The sequence below is a fragment of the Podarcis bocagei genome (assembly GCF_964188305.1).
Source record: "Podarcis bocagei genome assembly, chromosome: 2".
Taxonomy (NCBI): Eukaryota; Metazoa; Chordata; class Lepidosauria; order Squamata; family Lacertidae; genus Podarcis; species Podarcis bocagei.
Genome location: NC_138126.1, coordinates 9,508,936 through 9,528,182, shown reverse-complemented (window position 1 = coordinate 9,528,182; position 19,247 = coordinate 9,508,936). Strand labels below are relative to the sequence as shown.

General features: G+C 44.9%; 2 protein-coding genes across 2 annotated transcripts in view; both read right to left on the bottom strand.

The window, feature by feature from the left end:
* The window catches only part of LOC308578971 (uncharacterized protein), an 82,517-nt gene that overhangs the window by 8,799 nt on the left and 54,471 nt on the right, over positions 1–19,247 (bottom strand). The window lies entirely within an intron of this gene.
* Positions 1–19,247, bottom strand: part of LOC308579754 (zinc finger protein 560-like) — a gene marked incomplete at its 3' end in the record, with an annotated part of 31,436 nt that overhangs the window by 2,306 nt on the left and 9,883 nt on the right. Inside the window, exons 2-7 of the mRNA XM_081180688.1 lie at positions 6,594–6,780; positions 6,345–6,471; positions 4,998–5,080; positions 3,019–3,145; positions 1,098–1,180; positions 11–153 (exon numbers count right to left, since the gene is read on the bottom strand). Of these exons, the coding sequence (XP_081036814.1) occupies positions 11–153; positions 1,098–1,180; positions 3,019–3,145; positions 4,998–5,080; positions 6,345–6,471; positions 6,594–6,686 (656 nt within the window). The 5' untranslated portion in view covers positions 6,687–6,780. The remainder of the gene's footprint in view (positions 1–10; positions 154–1,097; positions 1,181–3,018; positions 3,146–4,997; positions 5,081–6,344; positions 6,472–6,593; positions 6,781–19,247) is intronic.

The window sequence follows — 19,247 nt, the reverse complement described above, 5'->3', positions numbered from 1 at the left end:
CTTGACTGGCCTTAAGAAAGTCTTACTGAGAGAGGTGACGAGGCGATAATTCTCCTCCATGACATCCCTGTGAAGAGCTCTCTGGTCAGGATCCAGGAGAGCCCACTCCTCCTCAGTGAAATACACAGACACAGCCTCAAAGGACCACGGACCCTGAAAGAGAAGGAAACATTTGTGTCTTGACAGAAATTAAGAGCGTCTGCTAGCAAAACCCAGAAGTCTCATCAGGGGAGAACGGCTGTGTATTATCCCACAGAAGTTAAACCTTCTGAGGAGGCCTTCACAGCCTTTCTCTCTCTCTCTCTCTTAACTTATACTTTTCAGGTTTAATAATAATAATAATAATAATAATAATAATAATAATAATATACATTTCACTAATTTTACAATCATTTCGACATTTCAAAGCTTGACTTCCTTCCCCCTCTTTCTCATAGCTCTCAACTTCTCCCTTTTCTTGCGAGGAATCCTATTCGGAATAAGGGAATTTCCCTTAAAAAAAGGGAAACATTGACAGCTATGCTCTTTCTGCAGTTCCTTAAATTTATTTTTAATATCTTCTGCATATCCCAATTAACTTAATTTGCTCATTTATTAATCTACTTTAAATATATACTGCAGGTTATTACAATAATCCTGCCAATGTTCTTATCTGTTTGCAATTTATCTGTAAATGTTCAATAAACCATTTCTATTCTTTTATATAAAGAAGTTTGTTATCTCGATTTTTTATTCTTCTGGTAAGTTTTGCCATTTCCGCATATTCCTTAAGTTTTTGTATCCATTCTTCCTTTGCTGGGACTTCTTTCCATATTGGGGGCGAGTAACATTCCTGCCGCTGTAGCAGCACAAATAAATAAATTTCTATACAGTTTAGGTCGTTCTGTCTCTATAATTCCCAAAAGAAAAGCTTCTGGGTGGTTTTTTATTTTATTTTTTACGAACGTTATTTTAAACATCCTTTTCAATTCATTATATATCACTGCCTTTCTCTTGGGCAGCTCTGGCAGAAGCAAAGATGAGGAGAGAATTTCCATCAGGACCAGGGAGATGAGAAGGCTCCTCCTTCTCCCCAATGATTCTTCCCTGATCCATACCTGATCGTTTGCAACAGCAACTGCTTCCCCTCCAGCGCGAGGAAGGGACGGGTGAGGGGGTCTTGCCAGCATCATCTTGTCACCTGTGAGAGACAAAGATAGTAGGGAAGACATCATCTCTCCAAGGTTTCAAGCTGGGGTTTTCTGAGCCCTACCTGAAGACGCCCAAGATTGAACCGGAAACCTTCTGCAGGCAAAAGAGATGCTCTGCCGCTTGGGTGAAAACCTTTCTCAGTGGAGTGACAACATCTACAGTGGTGAAACATTTGCACACCGTGGGGGTCAGGTTGGATTGCTATGAGGAATTATGAAAAATGGAGCACGCCATTGTGTCAGCGATGAAAGCATTGCTTTGACTGGGCTGGATTCATTGACAATAATTTCTGATCGAATCCCACAAGCCTCTGCACCTCTGCCATTTTCTTTCTCTCTGCCTGACAGTCACGTATAAGCATTCTTAAACACGGACTGGTTGCTTCACCAGGCATCCTGAGCCATAAAGATAGTAGGTTACTTTGATGTAGATTTGTTAATCTTTAGGTAGATCTTAAGGGCCAGGATGCGGGTGGCGCTGTGGGTTAAACCACAGAACCTAGGACTGGCCGATCAGAAGGTCGGCGGTTTGAATCCCCGCTACGGGGTGAGCTCCCGTTGCTCAGTCCCTGCTCCTGCCAACCTAGCAGTTCGAAAGCACGTCAAAGTGCAAGTAGATAAATAGGTACCGCTCCGGCGGGAAGGTAAACGGCGTTGCCGTGCGCGGCTCTGGTTCGCCAGAAGTGGCTTAGTCCTGCTGGCCACATGACCCGGAAGCTGTACGCCGACTCACTTGGCCAACAAAGCAAGATGAGCACTGCAACCCCAGAGTCAGTCACGACTGAACCTAATAGTCAGGGGTCCCTTTAGCTTTACCTTTAAGGGCCAGGAAGAGAGTTCACAAGATGGTAAATACTATTTTTCATTGCCATCCTTCATCTCCTGTTTACTGTTGTTTATGACCTCCGGGGGTACTAAATGCATTCCTCCTATTCCTATTTTATTTACTCTGAACCATGTATGCATGCTCAAGTAGGAAATAGTTTCTTTGTAGTTAAAAGGATTTCTCTGATCTAACTTTGTCCCACGTGGGGATGTTTTTGAAATGCTCAGAGGACATCTGATTGGTTCTTACAAGCACTGTGTTATAACTTCTTTTGTTAATATAAGGGGCCTGGGCTAGGGTGTGACAGATTATTACTGGCACCTCCTCCCAGAGTCTTGCTGGTCAAGCCTCGTGTGTATTTTATTAATCAGGGTCCAATCCTTCCTTGCTTTTGGAACGCAACACACACCAGAAGTTTTGGGGAGAGAAAAAAAAAGATTTGCAAATGCCACCGACCAAAATTTGCATTTACAACAGCTACAAGGATGGCGAAACGTCCTCGTATACAAGAAGTGTCCTGTGGACATGTAAAAATAATAATAATTCATGGACATAATGAGGAATAGAATAGAATCACAGAATCGGAAGGGACCTCGAGGGTCACCCGTGGAGGAACAATAATTATTATTCCTTCGGTTTATATCCCACCCTTCTTCCCCAAGAGAGCCATGGGTGGCAAACATATCAATAAAAATATCATTTAAAACATTGCAAAGCTATGGTAGTTAAGAACAATCGCATGCACTCTAATTAACTACCATCATCCACTAAGGAAATGTTTTTCAACCTTGGTTCTGCCAAGACTGATGGACTACAACCCCCATCATCCCAGCTATCTTAGATGGGCTGGTCAGGGATGATGGAAGTCCAACATTTGGGGATCCAAGGTTGAAGAAGACTGCACTAGGGAAAGGATCCAAAGCGAGGTCCCAATGCAATAGAAGCCCTACAACCATTTACACAAACACAACCAGTAAAAGAGCTGAAGACACAACGTCTTACCGAGACAGGCGACGAGAAGATAATTCTCCTCCATGACTTCTCTGTGCAGAGCTCTCTGGTCAGAATCCAGCAGAGCCCATTCCTCTGCTGTGAAATACACTGCCACGTCCTCAAAATAAATTCGGGCCTGAAAAGAAAAGGAAAACATTGGCCCTTTCGCAGACAATCTCACAATTCTCTACTTGCAAAATCCGGAAGACTCAACAAGGAAAAGTGGCTGAAGTTTACAGCATGTTATTCCCTGAAGGAGAACTACTTGAAAATGATTTACAGGTGGTATTTGACCCCGAGCAGGCATACGCAGGTGGCAGGTGGGATGTGGGTGGTGCTGTGGTTCGAATCCCCGCGAAGGGGTGAGCTCCTGTTGCTCAGTCCCTGCTCCTGCCAACCTAGCAGTTCGAAAGCACATCAAAGTGCAAGTAGATAAACAGGTACCACTCCGGTGGGAAGGTAAACGGCGTTTCCGTGCGCTGCTCTGGTTCGCCAGAAGCGGCTTAGTCATGCTGGCCACATGACCCGGAAGCTGTACGCCGGCCACTAAAGCGAGATGAGTGCCGCAACCCCAGAGTCAGCCATGACTGGACCTAATGGTCAGGGGTCCCTTTACCTTTACCTTTAGAAATGCTAAGATGTATAAGATTGAATCAGGTAAATGCTTGAGATGCAAAGAGGTAGAAGGAACGTCCTTTCATATGTGGTGGACAAAGGGTAAATGAGTATTGGGAAATAATTTATAATGAATTGAAAAAAATGTTTAAAAGCACTCCCCCCCAAAAAAAAATCAGAGTCTTTTCTGTTGAGGATAATTCAAATGGAAATGCCCAGATGTCAAAAAAGGTTATTTAAGTATGTCACTACTGCGGCCCGTGTTTGGTTAGCCCCAAAATGGAAAACGAGCGAGGTCCCAACCAAAGAATGGCAACTTAAACTGATGGAATGTGTGCAGCCTGCGGATATAACATATAGAATAAGAGAACAAGAAGAGCATACATTTAGAGAAGATTGGAAAATGTTTATTGAATATATGGGGGGAAATTGTGTACACTTGAAAACGTGGGCAGCATTAAGATAAATTCAGCAGTGCAAATAAGTTTTGGTGGAAGTAATAACGGAATACTGGATGATTGAGTTTATATAAAATATGCAAGGATTTATGCTATGCAAAATGAACCACGGAAAGAAAAGAAGTGAAGTCATTGATACTTCAAGCTTGTTTAAATGAATTTTTAAAATTGTAAAACAGAAAATTTAATAAAATTTAGAGAGAGAGAGAGAGAGAGAGAGAGAGAGAGAGAGAGGGAGAGAGAACAATGCTGTCCAGGGTTGTAAAGACTGCAGAGAGAATAATTGGGTGCACTCTTCCCACCTTGGATCAAATCTATGCTTCCAGGTGTCACAAGAAAGCTGCAGATATAGCGCAGGATAGTGCGCACCCCGGAAATGATCTCTTTCGGCTTCTGCCTTCTGGAAGAAGGTACAGGGTTATAAAGACTAGGACTAGCCGCCTGAGAAACAGTTTCTATCCAAATGCGATTTTGGTTTTAAACGCAGTGTAAGGTAGTCTCTGTGGGAATATATTGTATTTCATTATGGGGTATCAGAGTTTTTAGGGGGCTAACCAGGCTGGGATATCTGGGATAGCAGGCTTGTTGGTTTTTGATGTCTGAGGTAGATTTTTTCAATTTCATTGTTCTGTATGGGACAAGGACAATAAAGTTTATCGTATCGAGAAGTGGCTGGGTATTATCCTGCAGGATTTCTCGGGTGGCACTCACAGCCTCCTCGGTGGGCAGCCTAGAAAGAAGCGATGAGATTCCTGCATTGTGGGGGGGGGGGTTGGACTAGATGACCGTTGGGTCCCTTCCAACTCTAAGATGCTATGATTCTATAAGGAGGACAGAGAATTGCTCAGATGCAGGGAGATGAGCAGAGGCACTTGGCTTCCTCTTGGCAGCCTTCCCGGGGATGCTTCCACCTACCTGAAATGTCACTTGTACAGGTTCTTCCGCTCCCCCATGAAGAAAAGACGCCCAAGGAGTTGTTGCTGGCATTATTCCACCACCTGTGTGAGAGAAAGGTGACGGGAGGCCATCAGAGCAGACGTTAATCTCAGAGGCTGCATGACAAATTTCTCTTTTCTTTTAATTTAATGCATTCTTTTGAAATTTCTAGGTCCGGGTTGACATCACAAAACGACACAGCCGTCCTATATATCTTGAACGTCCCTTTGCATTATGCGGTTTAGTTGTGCAAAACTACAGCTACATAGGCGCCGACTCCATGGGGCCTGAGGGGGCCCGAGCCCCCTCAAAAATTCGTTTGGGGGGGCTCTGCCCCCCCAATAATCTCGGGCGTCCCTCCAGCAGAGCGCCACCGCCGCCCCTCCCCCAGCCCAAAATGCACAGGGTCGGGCTGCATGCCTCCTGTCCTCCCTCCCGAGCAAAAGCTCCACCCAATTTCCTTCGGAGCTGATTAATAGGCGCAGCACGCTCTCCCCTATTCGCTCACGAGGAGACGGCGCCACTTTATCTGCATATTCATGAGCTTATTTATTATTCATGAGCTTTCGTGGGCTCCCCCAATATTTTTTATAAGTCGGCGCCCCTGTACAGCTCATCCCATTTTTCCTCTTGTGGAGAAATCCAAGGGGTCGCAAAGGAACGCCTTTCTGAGCTGGGGAGAAGTCTGAAAACCAGCATGCTGTCGTGCCCCATTTCGGGAAAACATCAAATGCATCTCACAGATTTACGGCAGGGCGGTCAACTTCTCATGGGCCGCAAGAGAACTCTGACGTAGAATAAGGGGGCCACACACTTAATTAGATTTCCATATTGAAGATTGAAGCATTCGCAATAGATTTAATATTATACAGTCATACCTTATGTTACGTCCGCTTCATGTTACGTTCTTTCAGATTACGTCCTGCGGCGACCCGGAAGTACCAGAAAGGGTTACTTCTGGGATTCGCCGCTCGCGCATGCGCAGAAGCGCAAAATGACGTCACGTGCATGTGCAGAAGTGGCAAATCACAACCCACGGGTTGCACTCTTTTCATGTTGTGAACGGGCCTCCGGAACAGATCCCGTTCGCAACCAGAGGTACCACTGTATATATAATATTTAACACACAGTTTATAGATTTAATAATTTAAAAAGTTTAATACACAAATAAATTACGGGCTTTCGTTAACAGCATGTGACACAAAAAATGAAATTTGAAGGCTTTAATAATTTTTTTCCCCATGAACGTTGATGAGACCCTGCCAAAAGAGGCCTCCCAGGCCAGACCCACCCTAATCAATAAAAAATGATCAATTTAAAACTTACCCAGCGAGGTGTCACCTAAGTCACTCTCTGGCACAGACTGCCTATGTAGGGGATTCTCTCTGGCGTCTGAGGGAAGCTTCTCTGCCCCGTGGAAATCTGTGGCCACTTCTGCAAACAGATCCTGGAGCTGAAACAGCAATGAATGGCAAGGATTATTAGGAAAGTTAAGGACAGAGGCAAAGGCCTCTGTGGCTTGGCACATTCCTCCTTGCGGGACTTTCGGAAAGAGTTCAGCAATTTTGCGCTCACCTGCTGCTCTGCCTGACTCAGGAGGAAACTTTTAGTCAAGGCCCCCATTTGGGAACTGGACTCTGCTCCACATTCTCTGACCCAGTTCTCCATCTCCGCTGAAGGACAGCCAGGAACTGCTCCAAAATCACCAGGTCCAGGATCTGATGTTTCATGTGTTGCCCCGACTTGCAGACAGTGTATTAAGCTGTTGAAACCAACATTACTAATGAAGGTGTGTTTTCGCTCTCGTTGGGAACATTTTTAACGGTTTCACGTAGATCAAAGTAACATCTCTTTGCTGCGTCCGAGTTCAGGTAGGCTGCTGCTGTATACGGAGGCTCCATTTCCCACACAACTGATCCCATTGCCCATTCGCTACATCCTTGCATCTCACTAACTGGGACCCTTTGTCCATATCCTATTATTAGACAGGCACAATGCCTAGAGGAAAACACAACACGCCTCCATCCACCTGTGCTTCGATATTATATTCAGGCACAACACAGGCTATTCAATTTCATTTTAAAATGTGTTCAAAAAATCAGGTGTAAAAAACAACAACCATCAAATCATACAAAACACCAGCAACTGGTTGGCCACTGTGAGAACAGGATTCTGGACCAGATGGCATTGTCCTTTTTATATTAACAAAAACATAAACCTTCATCACAACCATGTCAGGTGCCAAATCCCTCATGCAAAGTCTGGATCAGGACCACCTCTAGATTCCCCTCCCCCCCTTCCATAGCTGTCAACTTTCCCCTTTTCTTGCGAGGAATCCTATTCGGAATAAGGGAATTTCCCTTTAAAAAATGGAAATGTTGACAGCTCTGCTCCCTTCCTTTGACCATATCTATTTGCAAAGGGAGAAACTCTCCACATCTGCTTCCAGGTTGCAGCTCACAAAACTTTAACTAGGCATGTTGGTGGTTTGGCCCCACCCAAGGAAAACCGGATCAGGATTCCTGCATTGCAAGGGCTTGAACAAGATGACCTTGGGTGTATAAATAATAATTTATTATTGCAGTGGTACCTCAGGTTACAAATGCTTCAGGTTACAGACTCCGCTAACCCAGAAATAGTACCTCAGGTTAAAAACTTTACCTCAGGATGAGAACAGAAATCGTGTGGTGGCAGCGGGAGGCCCCATTTGCTAAAGTGGTACCTCAGGTTAAGAACAGTTTCAGGTTAAGAACGGACCTCTGGAACGAATTAAGTTCTTAACCCGAGGTACCACTGTATTATGATGATTCTATTAAAAAGCTCCCAGTTTCCAGCTGTTGGAACCATAACCCCACTTGCAAAACTCCAAATCTCCAGCTTCTGTCTTGGGGGTGTGTGGGGGTGTGTGTAGAGATATATGAGGAGTCCCAAATCTCCTGTCAGCTGGAGAGAAATACTTTTCTTCTCCTGTCAGCAGCATCTTCTCTCTCTCTCTCTCTCTCTCTCTCTCTCTCTCTCTGTGTGTGTGTGTGTTGGGGCATCTGTTTGCCTCAAGAAGCAATGGAGTGCGGATCCGGGGGTGAAGTCAAATCACAGCACTGAAGTGACCTCCCCAGGGTGCAGGCTTGTGTCTGGAGGTCTGGAAAGCAGAGTGAGACGTTTGGCACCATTTTGGCTGCAGGAGTTCATCGAATGGCAAAGTTAGAAGGGATGCCAAGAGCCATCTACTGACTGTGCCCCCAAATACCCCAGTAATAAGATCATTAAGTTTGCAGATGATACAACGGTGGTTGGTTTAATCACGGCTGGAGAGGGAGAGGCGGCCTATAGAAAGGAAGTTGAGCAGATGGGGGAGTGGGGCGGGAAAAACAACTTACTACTTAACTTAAAGAAAACAAAAGAGATTATTGTGGACTTTAGGAAATGTAAATTGAATATTCAGCCACTTATTATTGAGGGGAAGTGCATGGAACGGGTCTCCGCGTTTGGATTTCTGGGAATGGAGTTGAGAGATGACCTAACCTGGGGAGAAAACAGCAAAGACCTGATGAAGAGAGCACAGCAGAGGTTATATTTTCTGAGAATCCTCCGGAAAAACAATCTCTCAAAGGAACTGTTGATGGCATTTTACCATTGTACTGTGGAGAGTGTATTAACTTATGGTCTGTGTGTGTGGTTTGGGAGCTGCACAGTCAGGGGAAAAACAATGCTGTCCAGGGTTGTAAAGACTGCGGAGAGAATAATTGGGTGCACTCTTCCCACCTTGGATCAAATCTATGCTTCCAGGTGTCACAAGAAAGCTGCAGAGATAGCGCAGGATAGTGCGAACGCTGGAAATGATCTCTTTCAGCTTCTGAAAGAAGGTACAGGGTTATAAAGACTAGGACTAGCCGCCTGAGAAACAGTTTCTATCCAAATGCGATTTTGGTTTTAAACGCAGTGTAAGGTGGTCTCTATGGGAGAATATTGTATTTAATTATGGGGTATCAGAGTTTTTAGGGGGCTAACCAGGCTGGGATAGCAGGCTTGTTGGTTTTTGAATGTTTGGTGTAGATTTTTTCAATTTCGTTGTTCTGTATGGGACAATGACAATAAAGATTATCGCAGTGTTTCCCAAACTTTTTTGGGCAACGGCACACCTGTTTACTGAAAAAAAATCTCGCGGCACACCACCATTAAAGCCCCGCCCCGTGACGTCAGCGCGCAGCGTCACGCCGGGAGGACGCACGAAAGTGAAAGTTTTTTCCCTCCCCCCTCAGTCCCTCGCTCGGAATTCAGCTCGTTTGGGGCATCGCTCCGGCTGCTCCCTCTCCCGCCGCGCAGGAGCGATGCCTCTCTCTGGCTCTCCCTCCGCGCAGGCTGAGGGAGGGAGGGAGGTGCGCGTGTGACCCGTCTCTGCTGGGAGACCAAACCCAGCGAGGCAGAGTCGCGCGGAGGCGCCCAGGCAGCGCTGCCGGCTGCGAGGAGGAGCGCCAGGCAGCAGCAGGAGGCGCGGCCTCTCCTCGCCGCCCCCGCCCCGCCTCTCGCCGCCCGACTCGCCCGCCTCCCTCCAGGCATCTCGCGGCACACCAGCCGATGTCTCACGGCACACTCGTGTGCCGCGGAACACCGGTTGGGAAACACTGGATTATCGTATCATATCTAGCCCAACCCCATGCAATGCAGTTGCTGGAACGAGACACAGAAGACACCATCCAACTGCCTTACGCACTCCCCTCCACATTTGTGGAGAGTTTAAGCAGAGGTTGGACGGTCGTCTGTTGTGCGTGAGCGAGTTGAGATTCTGGCATTGTAGGGAGTTAGGCTAGATGACCCTATACGAGCCTAGGACCCTCGTACCTATGGGACTGCCTCTCCTGGTATGTCCCACAGAGGACCTTACGGTCTTCTTGGAGGTCCCGGGCCACAGGGAGGTTGGGCTGGCCTCAACCAGAGCCAGGGCTTTTTCAGCCGTGGCCCCGATCTGGTGGAACGCTCTGTCACAAGAGACTAGGGCCCTGCGGGACTTGACATCTTTCCGCAGGGCCTGCAAGACAGAGCTGTTCCGCCTGGACTTTGGCCAAGGCACAGCCTGGCCCCCTCCTTTGGCGATCCTCACAGAACTCTAGCCCAACGGTTGCCATTAATTTGATTCTTGATTTTAGAATGAATTGATTTTAGAATGAATTGATTGTGATTTTATGTAAACTGTTACTTTTACTGTTGTTAGCCACTCTGAGCCATAGCTGTCAACTTTTCCCTTTTCTTGCGAGGAATCCTATTCGGAATAAGGGAATTTCCCTTTAAAAAAGGGGAAAGTTGACAGCTATGCTCTGAGCCCAGCTTCGGCTGGGGAGGGTGGGATATAAATAAAATTTTATTTTTATTATTATGATGATGACGACCCACGGGGTCCCTCCCAGCTCTACATTTCCATGACCGAAGGCCCCCTCCGTGTGTCTCTTGCAAAGTCTGCAAGTGCCCCCCACCTCGCAGAAAAAAAGCAAAGGACCCTCTTCTCCTGGCTTTGCAGAGAGGAGGAAGGGAAGGCAAGGAAAGCCAGCGGCGCTCCCTGGGATCTTTAGCGGAGAAACGGATCTTACCCAGTAGATCCCGGGGCGAAAGGGGGCGAGGGTCTCGCTTTCTCCCAGTTGCACCCTAGCAATCGGTTGATACCCCCAACCCCAAATTGCAACCCCATCCCAGGGAGGGGGGGTCTCCTCGCATCTTCCTCCCTGCGACCCTGTGGATCCCCTCCAGCCCAATGCACAAAGGGGTCGGGGGAGGGGGGTGTCTCACCGGATCCGGCCTCGGATGCAGCGCCGGGAGGGGGCACCGGGGGGGGGGGTGCAGAGCAGCCGCTTCCCTCCACGTGAGGAGCCGGGCAGGAAAAGGACTGGGAGACGGAGGGAAACTCCTCCCCCGATGGCTTTCCTCTCTAGCAACGGAAGCTCCGTTCATCTTAACCCTTGGAAAATCGAGCAGCAAAAAACACACACAGACAAAAATCCCCTCTATTAGTATTAGGCAGAAACATGCACGGCAGACATTAACGCGGGGGAAATGGAAAGGGAGCTGGCCGTGCAATCAGATTCTCTGGGTCCTGGGTTCGAATCCTGCATTTGCAGCGGGTTGGGCTAGATGACCGCTGGCGATCCCTTCCCACTCTGCCAGCCTGTGATTCTGTGAAGTTGCATCTCCCCCTCCTTCTCTGGCACAGAGAGAAATGATCAGAGCTCTTCAGAGAAACAAAGCGACATTGGGTGGGTGGGATCGGGCTACTAGGAAGAGAAGGAGGCGGAGAGGAGGGGGACTTGATTTATTTGGGGCTGGGGGAGAGAAGAAAGGGACAAAAACAAACACACACCCCACACACTTTTGAGGCTTGGGGGTTTCTCCCTGCAGTTCAGACGCAAAGTGGGGCCCCAAGTGCATCTTGCGACCTCCTTGCAAGGCCCCCAAACTCTCTCTTCCCCCCTGTTTCTGCCGGACTATAGACGCCCCTCTACTGCTTTGATCGATTAGTGGTGCCACGTGGTACCTGTAAAAAATCGGTCTTTTATTGGCGTGGCAGCAGCTAGACTTTGGAACTCGCTGCCTCTTGAATCCACAGGGATGGGGGTTCGATCTGGGGCGGGGAGGGTTCCTGGCATTTGCCTCCCGTGCGATGGAAATCAGCGGCAGGGGAAAACTCAGGAGGAGGAGGAAAATGTGGCTTCCTTTCCCAGCTCTGCAATTTTTAGATCGGTGGAATAACCTTTAGAAGGCATCGGAAAGTAGCCCTGTGAAGGTTTTTTTTTTTTTTTTTAAATGCAATGTTATATTACGTGTTTTTTATATATAATAATTTTTCTTAGTTTTCGATTACAGTCCAATAATTGTTGTTTAGGCGAGTCCGACTCTTCGTGACCCCATGGACCAGAGCACGCCAGGCACTCCTGTCTTCCCGGCATTTCATCAAATTCATGTTGGAGTCCAATAATAGCCTCATTATAACAATGCCAAATTATAATACAATAACTAATACCAGTTATTCAAATGGTTTGGTGGTTTTCTTTATTTCTGCGTTCCAAAATCTTATTTATTTCAGTTACGCACAGAGAAACGGAAGAAAACTTGGATGTAATTATCTAAGACACATGTCGAAAAAGAAACATAAAAGAATTAAATGATACTGACTTCCAACAGATTTATAGTCGTCAAAAAACCGAGCTGAAGAAGGCGTGTACTCCGAAACAGGGCCCTGTCCTGGTCACCACTACTGAGTCGTACATCTGATTCACACTCCGGATACTCCTTTTTGGCCCTATTTGATCCTTTATTCTTTATTTTGATTTTATATAATATGGACTCTTTTTGACTGCTATTGAGACTTGTATAAAACAATTGTTGTGCACTGGTATTTCATGTACCTTTGTACTATAGCACTGTATATTTGAAACTACATTATTTCTGTACTTAAACGTTGTATCCAAACTTACCATTACTTTAAAACTATCGTACTTACACGTTGTGTTTAAATTTACTACTAGCTTCAAACTGTTATTCTTAGCAGAATACAGTATACACGTTTTTCACTTCAACTCTTGAGTAGGAATTATTCCTTATATTGAAACTTTTGGCCAGAGTTCTTGATATATCCTTTTCAGTGCAGTTTCAACAAGAACTCCAATTTCTTTAACTCCTGTCTTCCTGGCATTTCGTCAAATTCATGTTGGAGTCCAATAGCCTCATTATAACAATGCCAAATTATAATACAATAACTAATACCAGTTATTCAAATGGTTTGGTGGTTTTCTTTATTTCTGCGTTCCAAAATCTAATTAATTTCAGTTACATTCCGGTCAAAATAGCAATCCCTTATACAACTGCAATATTAATAACTTGTATTTGCGTTGACACATTAAATCATAGAATCATAGAGTTGGAATAGACCACAAGGGCCATCGAGTCCAACCCCCTGCCAAGCAGGAAACACCATCAGAGCACTCCTGACATATGGTTGTCAAGCCTCTGCTTAAAGACCTCCAAAGGAGGAGACTCCACCACACTCCTTGGCAGCAAATTCCACTGTCAAACAGCTCTTACTGTCAGGAAGTTCTTCCTAATGTTTAGGTGGAATCTTCTTTCTTGTAGTTTGGATCCATTGCTCCGTGTCCGCTTCTCTGGAGCAGCAGAAAACAACCTTTCTCCCCCCCTCTATGTGACATCCTTTTATATATTTGAACATGGCTATCATATCACCCCTTAACCTCCTCTTCTCCAGGCTAAACATGCCCAGCTCCCTTAGCCGTTCCTCATAAGGCAAATGATTTGTAAAATTACAAGTGAGGCGCTCAGACTGTATCCTTCTTCTTCCTGTGTGTGGCAATTATTCCGCCCGTGGTGTGTCTTCCTGTCCTTGTAAAATTTGTTTACAGTGGCACCTTGGTTCTCAAACACCTTGGTACTAAAACAACTTGGAACCCAAACACTGCAAACCCGGAAGTGTTCCGGTTTGCAAACTTTTTTCGGAAGCTGAACATGCTCCGTTTTGAGTGTTGCCACACTTCCGTTTTGAGTGTTACACTGAGGTCTGTCTGTGTTTGCTATTTATTTTGCATTATTGTTTTTGCGGCTCCTTTTGTTTTGTTTTTGTGACTGTGTGGAACCCAGTTCAGCTACCGACTGATTGATCGTGTGGTTGCAGTACATTGTTTATTGCTTTCATTTTATGGCTCAATGGTCTCATTAGATGGTAAAATTCATGTTCAATTGCTGTTTTAGGGGTTGTTTTCAGAAGTCTGGGACGGATTAATCCATTTTGCATTACTTTCTATGGGAAAGCGCGCCTTGGTTTTGGAATGCTTTGGTTTGGGAACAGACCTCCGGAATGGATTAAGTTTGAGAACCAAGGTACCAATGTATATTAATCCTGAGGGTAATCCCCATTCACCTCCCCTTAACAAGGCTTTGGGATTTTGCTTGTAGGCCGGTCTATTTTGACATTTGCAAGGAAGCATTTTTTTATATAATAATATTTATTAAAATTTCAGAGGAAATACAAAAATATGAAAAAGAAGAAAAAAAAGTGAAGAAAAAGAAAACAAAAAGATACAAAATACAGAAAAATAAAAATAGTTAAAAACAAATCAGTCATTCCATATCCTATCTTTCATCTGCCTATTTCCCCAACTTCCTCACACCTCCCTCTTCTTGTATCCTGATTCAGTCATTGTTTCAGCAAATCCTTTCAATATTTTAGCTTATAACCAATTAATTAACTTTATATATCCTATCCATCTTTCACCATATTCTATTATTCAATTTACCTTACTTAATTTTACCTTATCTTACCATAAAATACCTTAACCTTATCTTACTATAAAATACCATAAAATACCTTAAAACTTAAAAAACTTAATACTTATTTATCCTTATATCATTTCTGCTAAAGCCAGACAATTTCATTCCAACATTCTCCCCAATATTCATTAATTTTACACTAATTCCCAAAATAAAAATTTTTCTTTATAGACACTTCCAATTTTCATCCAACGTCCCTTCTTTCTGGTCTTGGGTTATGTCAGTCCTTGCTATCCATTCCATCTAGTCCATCAACCTGGTAGTCTGATATCCGAGGCTCTTAAGTCTCTTCCATGCCTCTTCTGCAGATCTTTTTCTTCTTGTTTATTTTTGCACTTTTCCTTGTCTTTTGTTGGTCTCTTTCTTAGTTTCTTTCCTTTCTCCTTAGGGAGTAGGTCTCCGGGGAATTTCCACCCATACTCATGTCCATCTCCCCGCATCAGACCAGCCCATTCCCCACAGTCCCACTCCCCACAGTCATCAATATAATCCAAAAGATCTTTAACAGCATATTTCAAAATCTCTCCAAAGTTGAGAGCCTCCTCAGCTCCAAACTCCCTCTGGCCTAATTCAAGTTCATTCTTCCAAAACAGCGGCCTATGCTCCTGTAGGGCCTCGGGTCTCTCCATTTGTGTTGCTTGAGGTAGAACCGTAGTTTCCTTCATTATTGTCTGCCCTTGCATTTGGCCAGTCGAACCAGTTTCCTGGGTTGGTCCCTATATGATTTCTATGTCAGTATTCCCTACTTGTCCACATTCACTGATTACAACAGTCATCAAATCCAACTTCTCATGCAACTGCTCCAACAAAGCACTTGTCTTGCAAAAAGCAAGAACCAGGACTTCTTCCAAACACATTTTTATTCAAGGTCACCAGTCTGGTCCCACGATGTTAATCTCACAGCTGTGAAGTCTCCAAGTGAACTGCAGCAACAATTTGACAAGATCCCTCTAGAGGATACAATTTCTATTTGTGTCCATCTTTTTAAATCATGTCCAACAAAAGAAAGTTACTTTCAATTTTCGAATACAGTGGTGCCTCGCAAGACGAAATTAATCCGATCCGCGAGTGTCTTCGTCTAGTGGTTTTTTTTTCTTGCGAAGCAACCCTATTAGTGGCTTAGCGGATTAGCGCCATTAGCGGTTTAGCGGCTATTAAAGGCTTAGCGGCTAAAAGGCTATTAGCGGCTTAGAAAAAGGGGGGGGAGCGGAAAAAAAGCTCAAGACTCACAAGACATTTTCGTCTTGCGAAGCAAGCCCATAGGGAAATTCGTCCTGCGAAGCAACTCAAAAACGGAAAACCCTTTCGTCTAGCAGGTTTTCCGTCTTGCGAGGCATTTGTCTTGCGGGGCACCACTGTATTTTGTTTCTTTAAAATACAACAGGCAACATTGGAATCAACTTGTTTCTCTTTTTTCTTACTGTCAAAATATTCCATTCACAGTCAATGTACGTCTCCGATAATTTCTGTCTCTGACACCCCGTTCCCAGGTTTGAGATGGTGGAAACTTATTCTCCTTTGCTCCCTCTCCAGCAGGCTTGAACAGTTTAATTTCCCCCCCTTCCCTCCTGCTTCCAAGGGGGTTTTAATGGTTATAAATGAAGGGAATTTCGACCTTTGTAAAGTGACTTTCCAGGCTATTAGCTTACAAGATTTTTGTGTCAGTCTATTTACAGAAAGCGGAAGGCAGACTTCCTGTTTTGAACCTTCCCGCTTCGGTGCCAAATTAAGATATTTCTTGATCCAATTTTCCGTTTCTACTCATGGGTACTTGTTTAGAGTCCAATTGTCGACAGGAAAAAGTCAGCGCTCTCCGGCAATGGCAATGCGACTTCCCTCCGTGAAAATAGCAGTCAGTTCGCAGCACCGCGCCGATCACCTTACTTCACTCCGGAGTCCGAAAAAGGAGTCCCCCGCGAGTAGGGGAGGCGCTCCTGGTGCTCTGCCGAACCCCACGTTCCCAGGCTTCTTCCACCTGGAATTTCTAGCAGGTCCCCACCTTCGCCGTGGCGGGTAGACCCAGTTTCCACGGAGCCAGTTCCTCTGACCGGAGGAACTCCGCCATTTCGCCGATGGTGCTAACCCGGAAGTCCTGCAAGGAAGCATTTCCCCCCCCTCCCACCTCTCTCTCAGGACTCAGTTTCACTGAAGAGGAATGGGCTCTGCTGGGTCCTGACCAGAGAGCCCTGCACAGCCAAATTATGAAGGAGATTTACAGGATCGTGTCCTCTCTCAGTAAGGTTCCCTTTTACTCTGCTTGATGATAATATATTTTCAGAAATGCAAGTAAATTAATCAGCAATACTCAACGGGTTTAACGACTGTGTGTCAGCATCACAAGTCTTATTCTTTTCGTCCAGCGAGATTTATCTATTTGTGTATATCTTCTGGAAATCTCTTTCTACAGCTCTGCTTCTGTTTATCTACCGTTTTCCCATTTAACAAAAATCCACAGGAGGATTGCCTTAAATATGATTGCCTATGGCGAAACTTACCAGAAGAATAAGAAATCAAGATAACATTTTTTTAAAATAAAAGAATGGAAATGGTTTATTGAATATTTACAGATAAATTGTAAACAGATAAAAACATTGGTAGGATTATTCTAATAACCTGCAGTTTCATACCAGTATATATTTAAAGAAGAGGAATAAATGAACAAATTAAGTTAATTTGGATATGCAGAAGATATTAAAAATAAATTTAAGGAACCGCAGAAAGAGGGGGAAGGAAGTCAAACCTTGAAATGTCAAAATGATTGTAAAATTAGTGAAATGTATTTTACGTGAAAAGTATTTTAAAAATATTTTTACAAAATAATTGATTGCCTTCTAAACCACCGTCTCAAGGCAATTTATATAAAAATGTTTTAAAAAGCAGTTATATACACAAAGGCAACAAATAAAAATAAGACTAAAACCATAACAAGTGGACACCCATTATTAAAATCTATTTATCTAGCTGGAAAAGGTGGGAAAAGGTCCCAATTCCCTCCCCCCCCCCGAAAGGGATGCCATTCCACAGAACACAGACAGTGACACTAAAAGCCCCATTCTGGGTGTGTGCTTTGGAGATCTTTGGAACTTGCAGGAGAATCTCTGCTGTATATATCTGGGACTGAGCAGAACAGGGACTTGCATGTGAGTACAAACTCCTTGAACTCAGCCCAGGAGCAGATTGGTAGCAAGTGCAAATCCCACTAGCAGGCTGTTCTATGCTGACAGTAGTTTCCTCCCACAAGCCTGACATGGATGGCACTGTGGTCTAAACCACTGAGCCTCTGGGGCTTGCTGATGGCAAGGTTGGCGGTTCGAATCTGTGCGACGGAGTGAGCTCCTCCTGCTCTGCCCCAGCTCCTGCCTAGCAGTTCGAAAGCACACCGGCGCAAGTAGGTAAATAGGTACCACTGTGGCAGGAAGGCAAACGGTGTTTCCGTGAGTTCTGGTTTCCGTCATGGTGTTCCATTGCGCCAGAAGCAGTTTAGTCATGCTAGCCACATGACCCAGAAAGCTGTCTGTGGACAAACGCCAGCTCCCTCGGCCTGAAAGCAAGATGAGCACTGCAACCCCATAGCTGCCTTTGACTGGACTTAACTGTCCAGGGATCCTTTACCTTTTTTACCTTTCTCACACAAGCCACCTGGCTATTGCGTTCTGCACCAGCTACAGCCTGTGGCCCAACCTTCTACGATATCTCTTTGTACGGTGCATTACAGTAAGCTAACCATGAGGGATGTGAGCAGATCCCACAATTTTTTTCCAGTGTAGGTGGGACTCATGAGGGTTTTTAAAAAAAAAATCATGAAGATTTTATTTTCGTAAAGCTTTCTGTTTCATTTTATGATGCACATGAAACAGAGATAGCAGCTATAACTGTAGTGATCAGACAGGATTATTATGAGGAATGATAAAATACCGTATTTTTTGCACCATAACACTCACTTTTTTCCTCCTAGAAAGTAAGGGGAAATGTCTGTGCGTGTTATGGAGCGAATGCCTGCGGGTGGCGGGGGGATCTGCTGCAGTCGTGAGCAGAGGATCCATGGTTCCCCTTCCTTCCCTCCTCCGTGGTTACAAAGCATGGATCCACATGGATCCTCAGGATTTTTGCATTGGGCTACTCCAAATTCACTGTCAGATCACATGTCTGTGGCCACAGCATGAACCACAAAAATCATATATCCACTATTTTGTTTAGAATTTTTTTTCTTGTTTTCCTCCTCTAAAAACTACGTGCGTGTTATGGTCTGGTGCGTGTTATAGAGCGAAAAATACGGTATGCATCAAGCCATTGTGTCCGCGATGAAAGCATTGCGCTGACTGGCCAAGCATGCAAAAGGAAGGGAGGTAGTAGTAATGGGGGACTTCAATTACCCGGATATTTGTTGGATGTCAAACTCAGCCAAGAGCATAAGGTCAAACAGATTCCTCACTGGCCTTGCAGACAACTTCATTGTCCAGAAAGTGGGAGAAGCAACAAGAGGAACAGCCATTTTAGATCTGGTCCTAACCAATGTTGATGACCTGGTTAGTGGGGTAGAAGTGGAAGGATCATTAGGCGCGAGTGATCATGCTCTTCTGAAGTTTACTATACAGTGGAAAGGAGCAGCCAAGCATACTAGGACTCAATTTCTTGACTTTAAGAAAGCCGACTTCATAAAACTTAGGGAAGTGCTGGGTGAGATCCCATGGACAGTAATACTAAAAGGAAAGGGCGTTCATGATGGCTGGGAGTTTGTTAAGAGGGAGATAGTAAAAGCACAACGTCAGGCAATACTAATGAGACGGAAACATGGAAGGTGCCTAAAGAAGCCAGGGTGGCTGTCTAAAGAACTTTTAAACTGAGTTAAGATTTAAAAAGGATGTGTACAAAAAATGGAATAGGGGGGAAACCACCAAAGAGGAA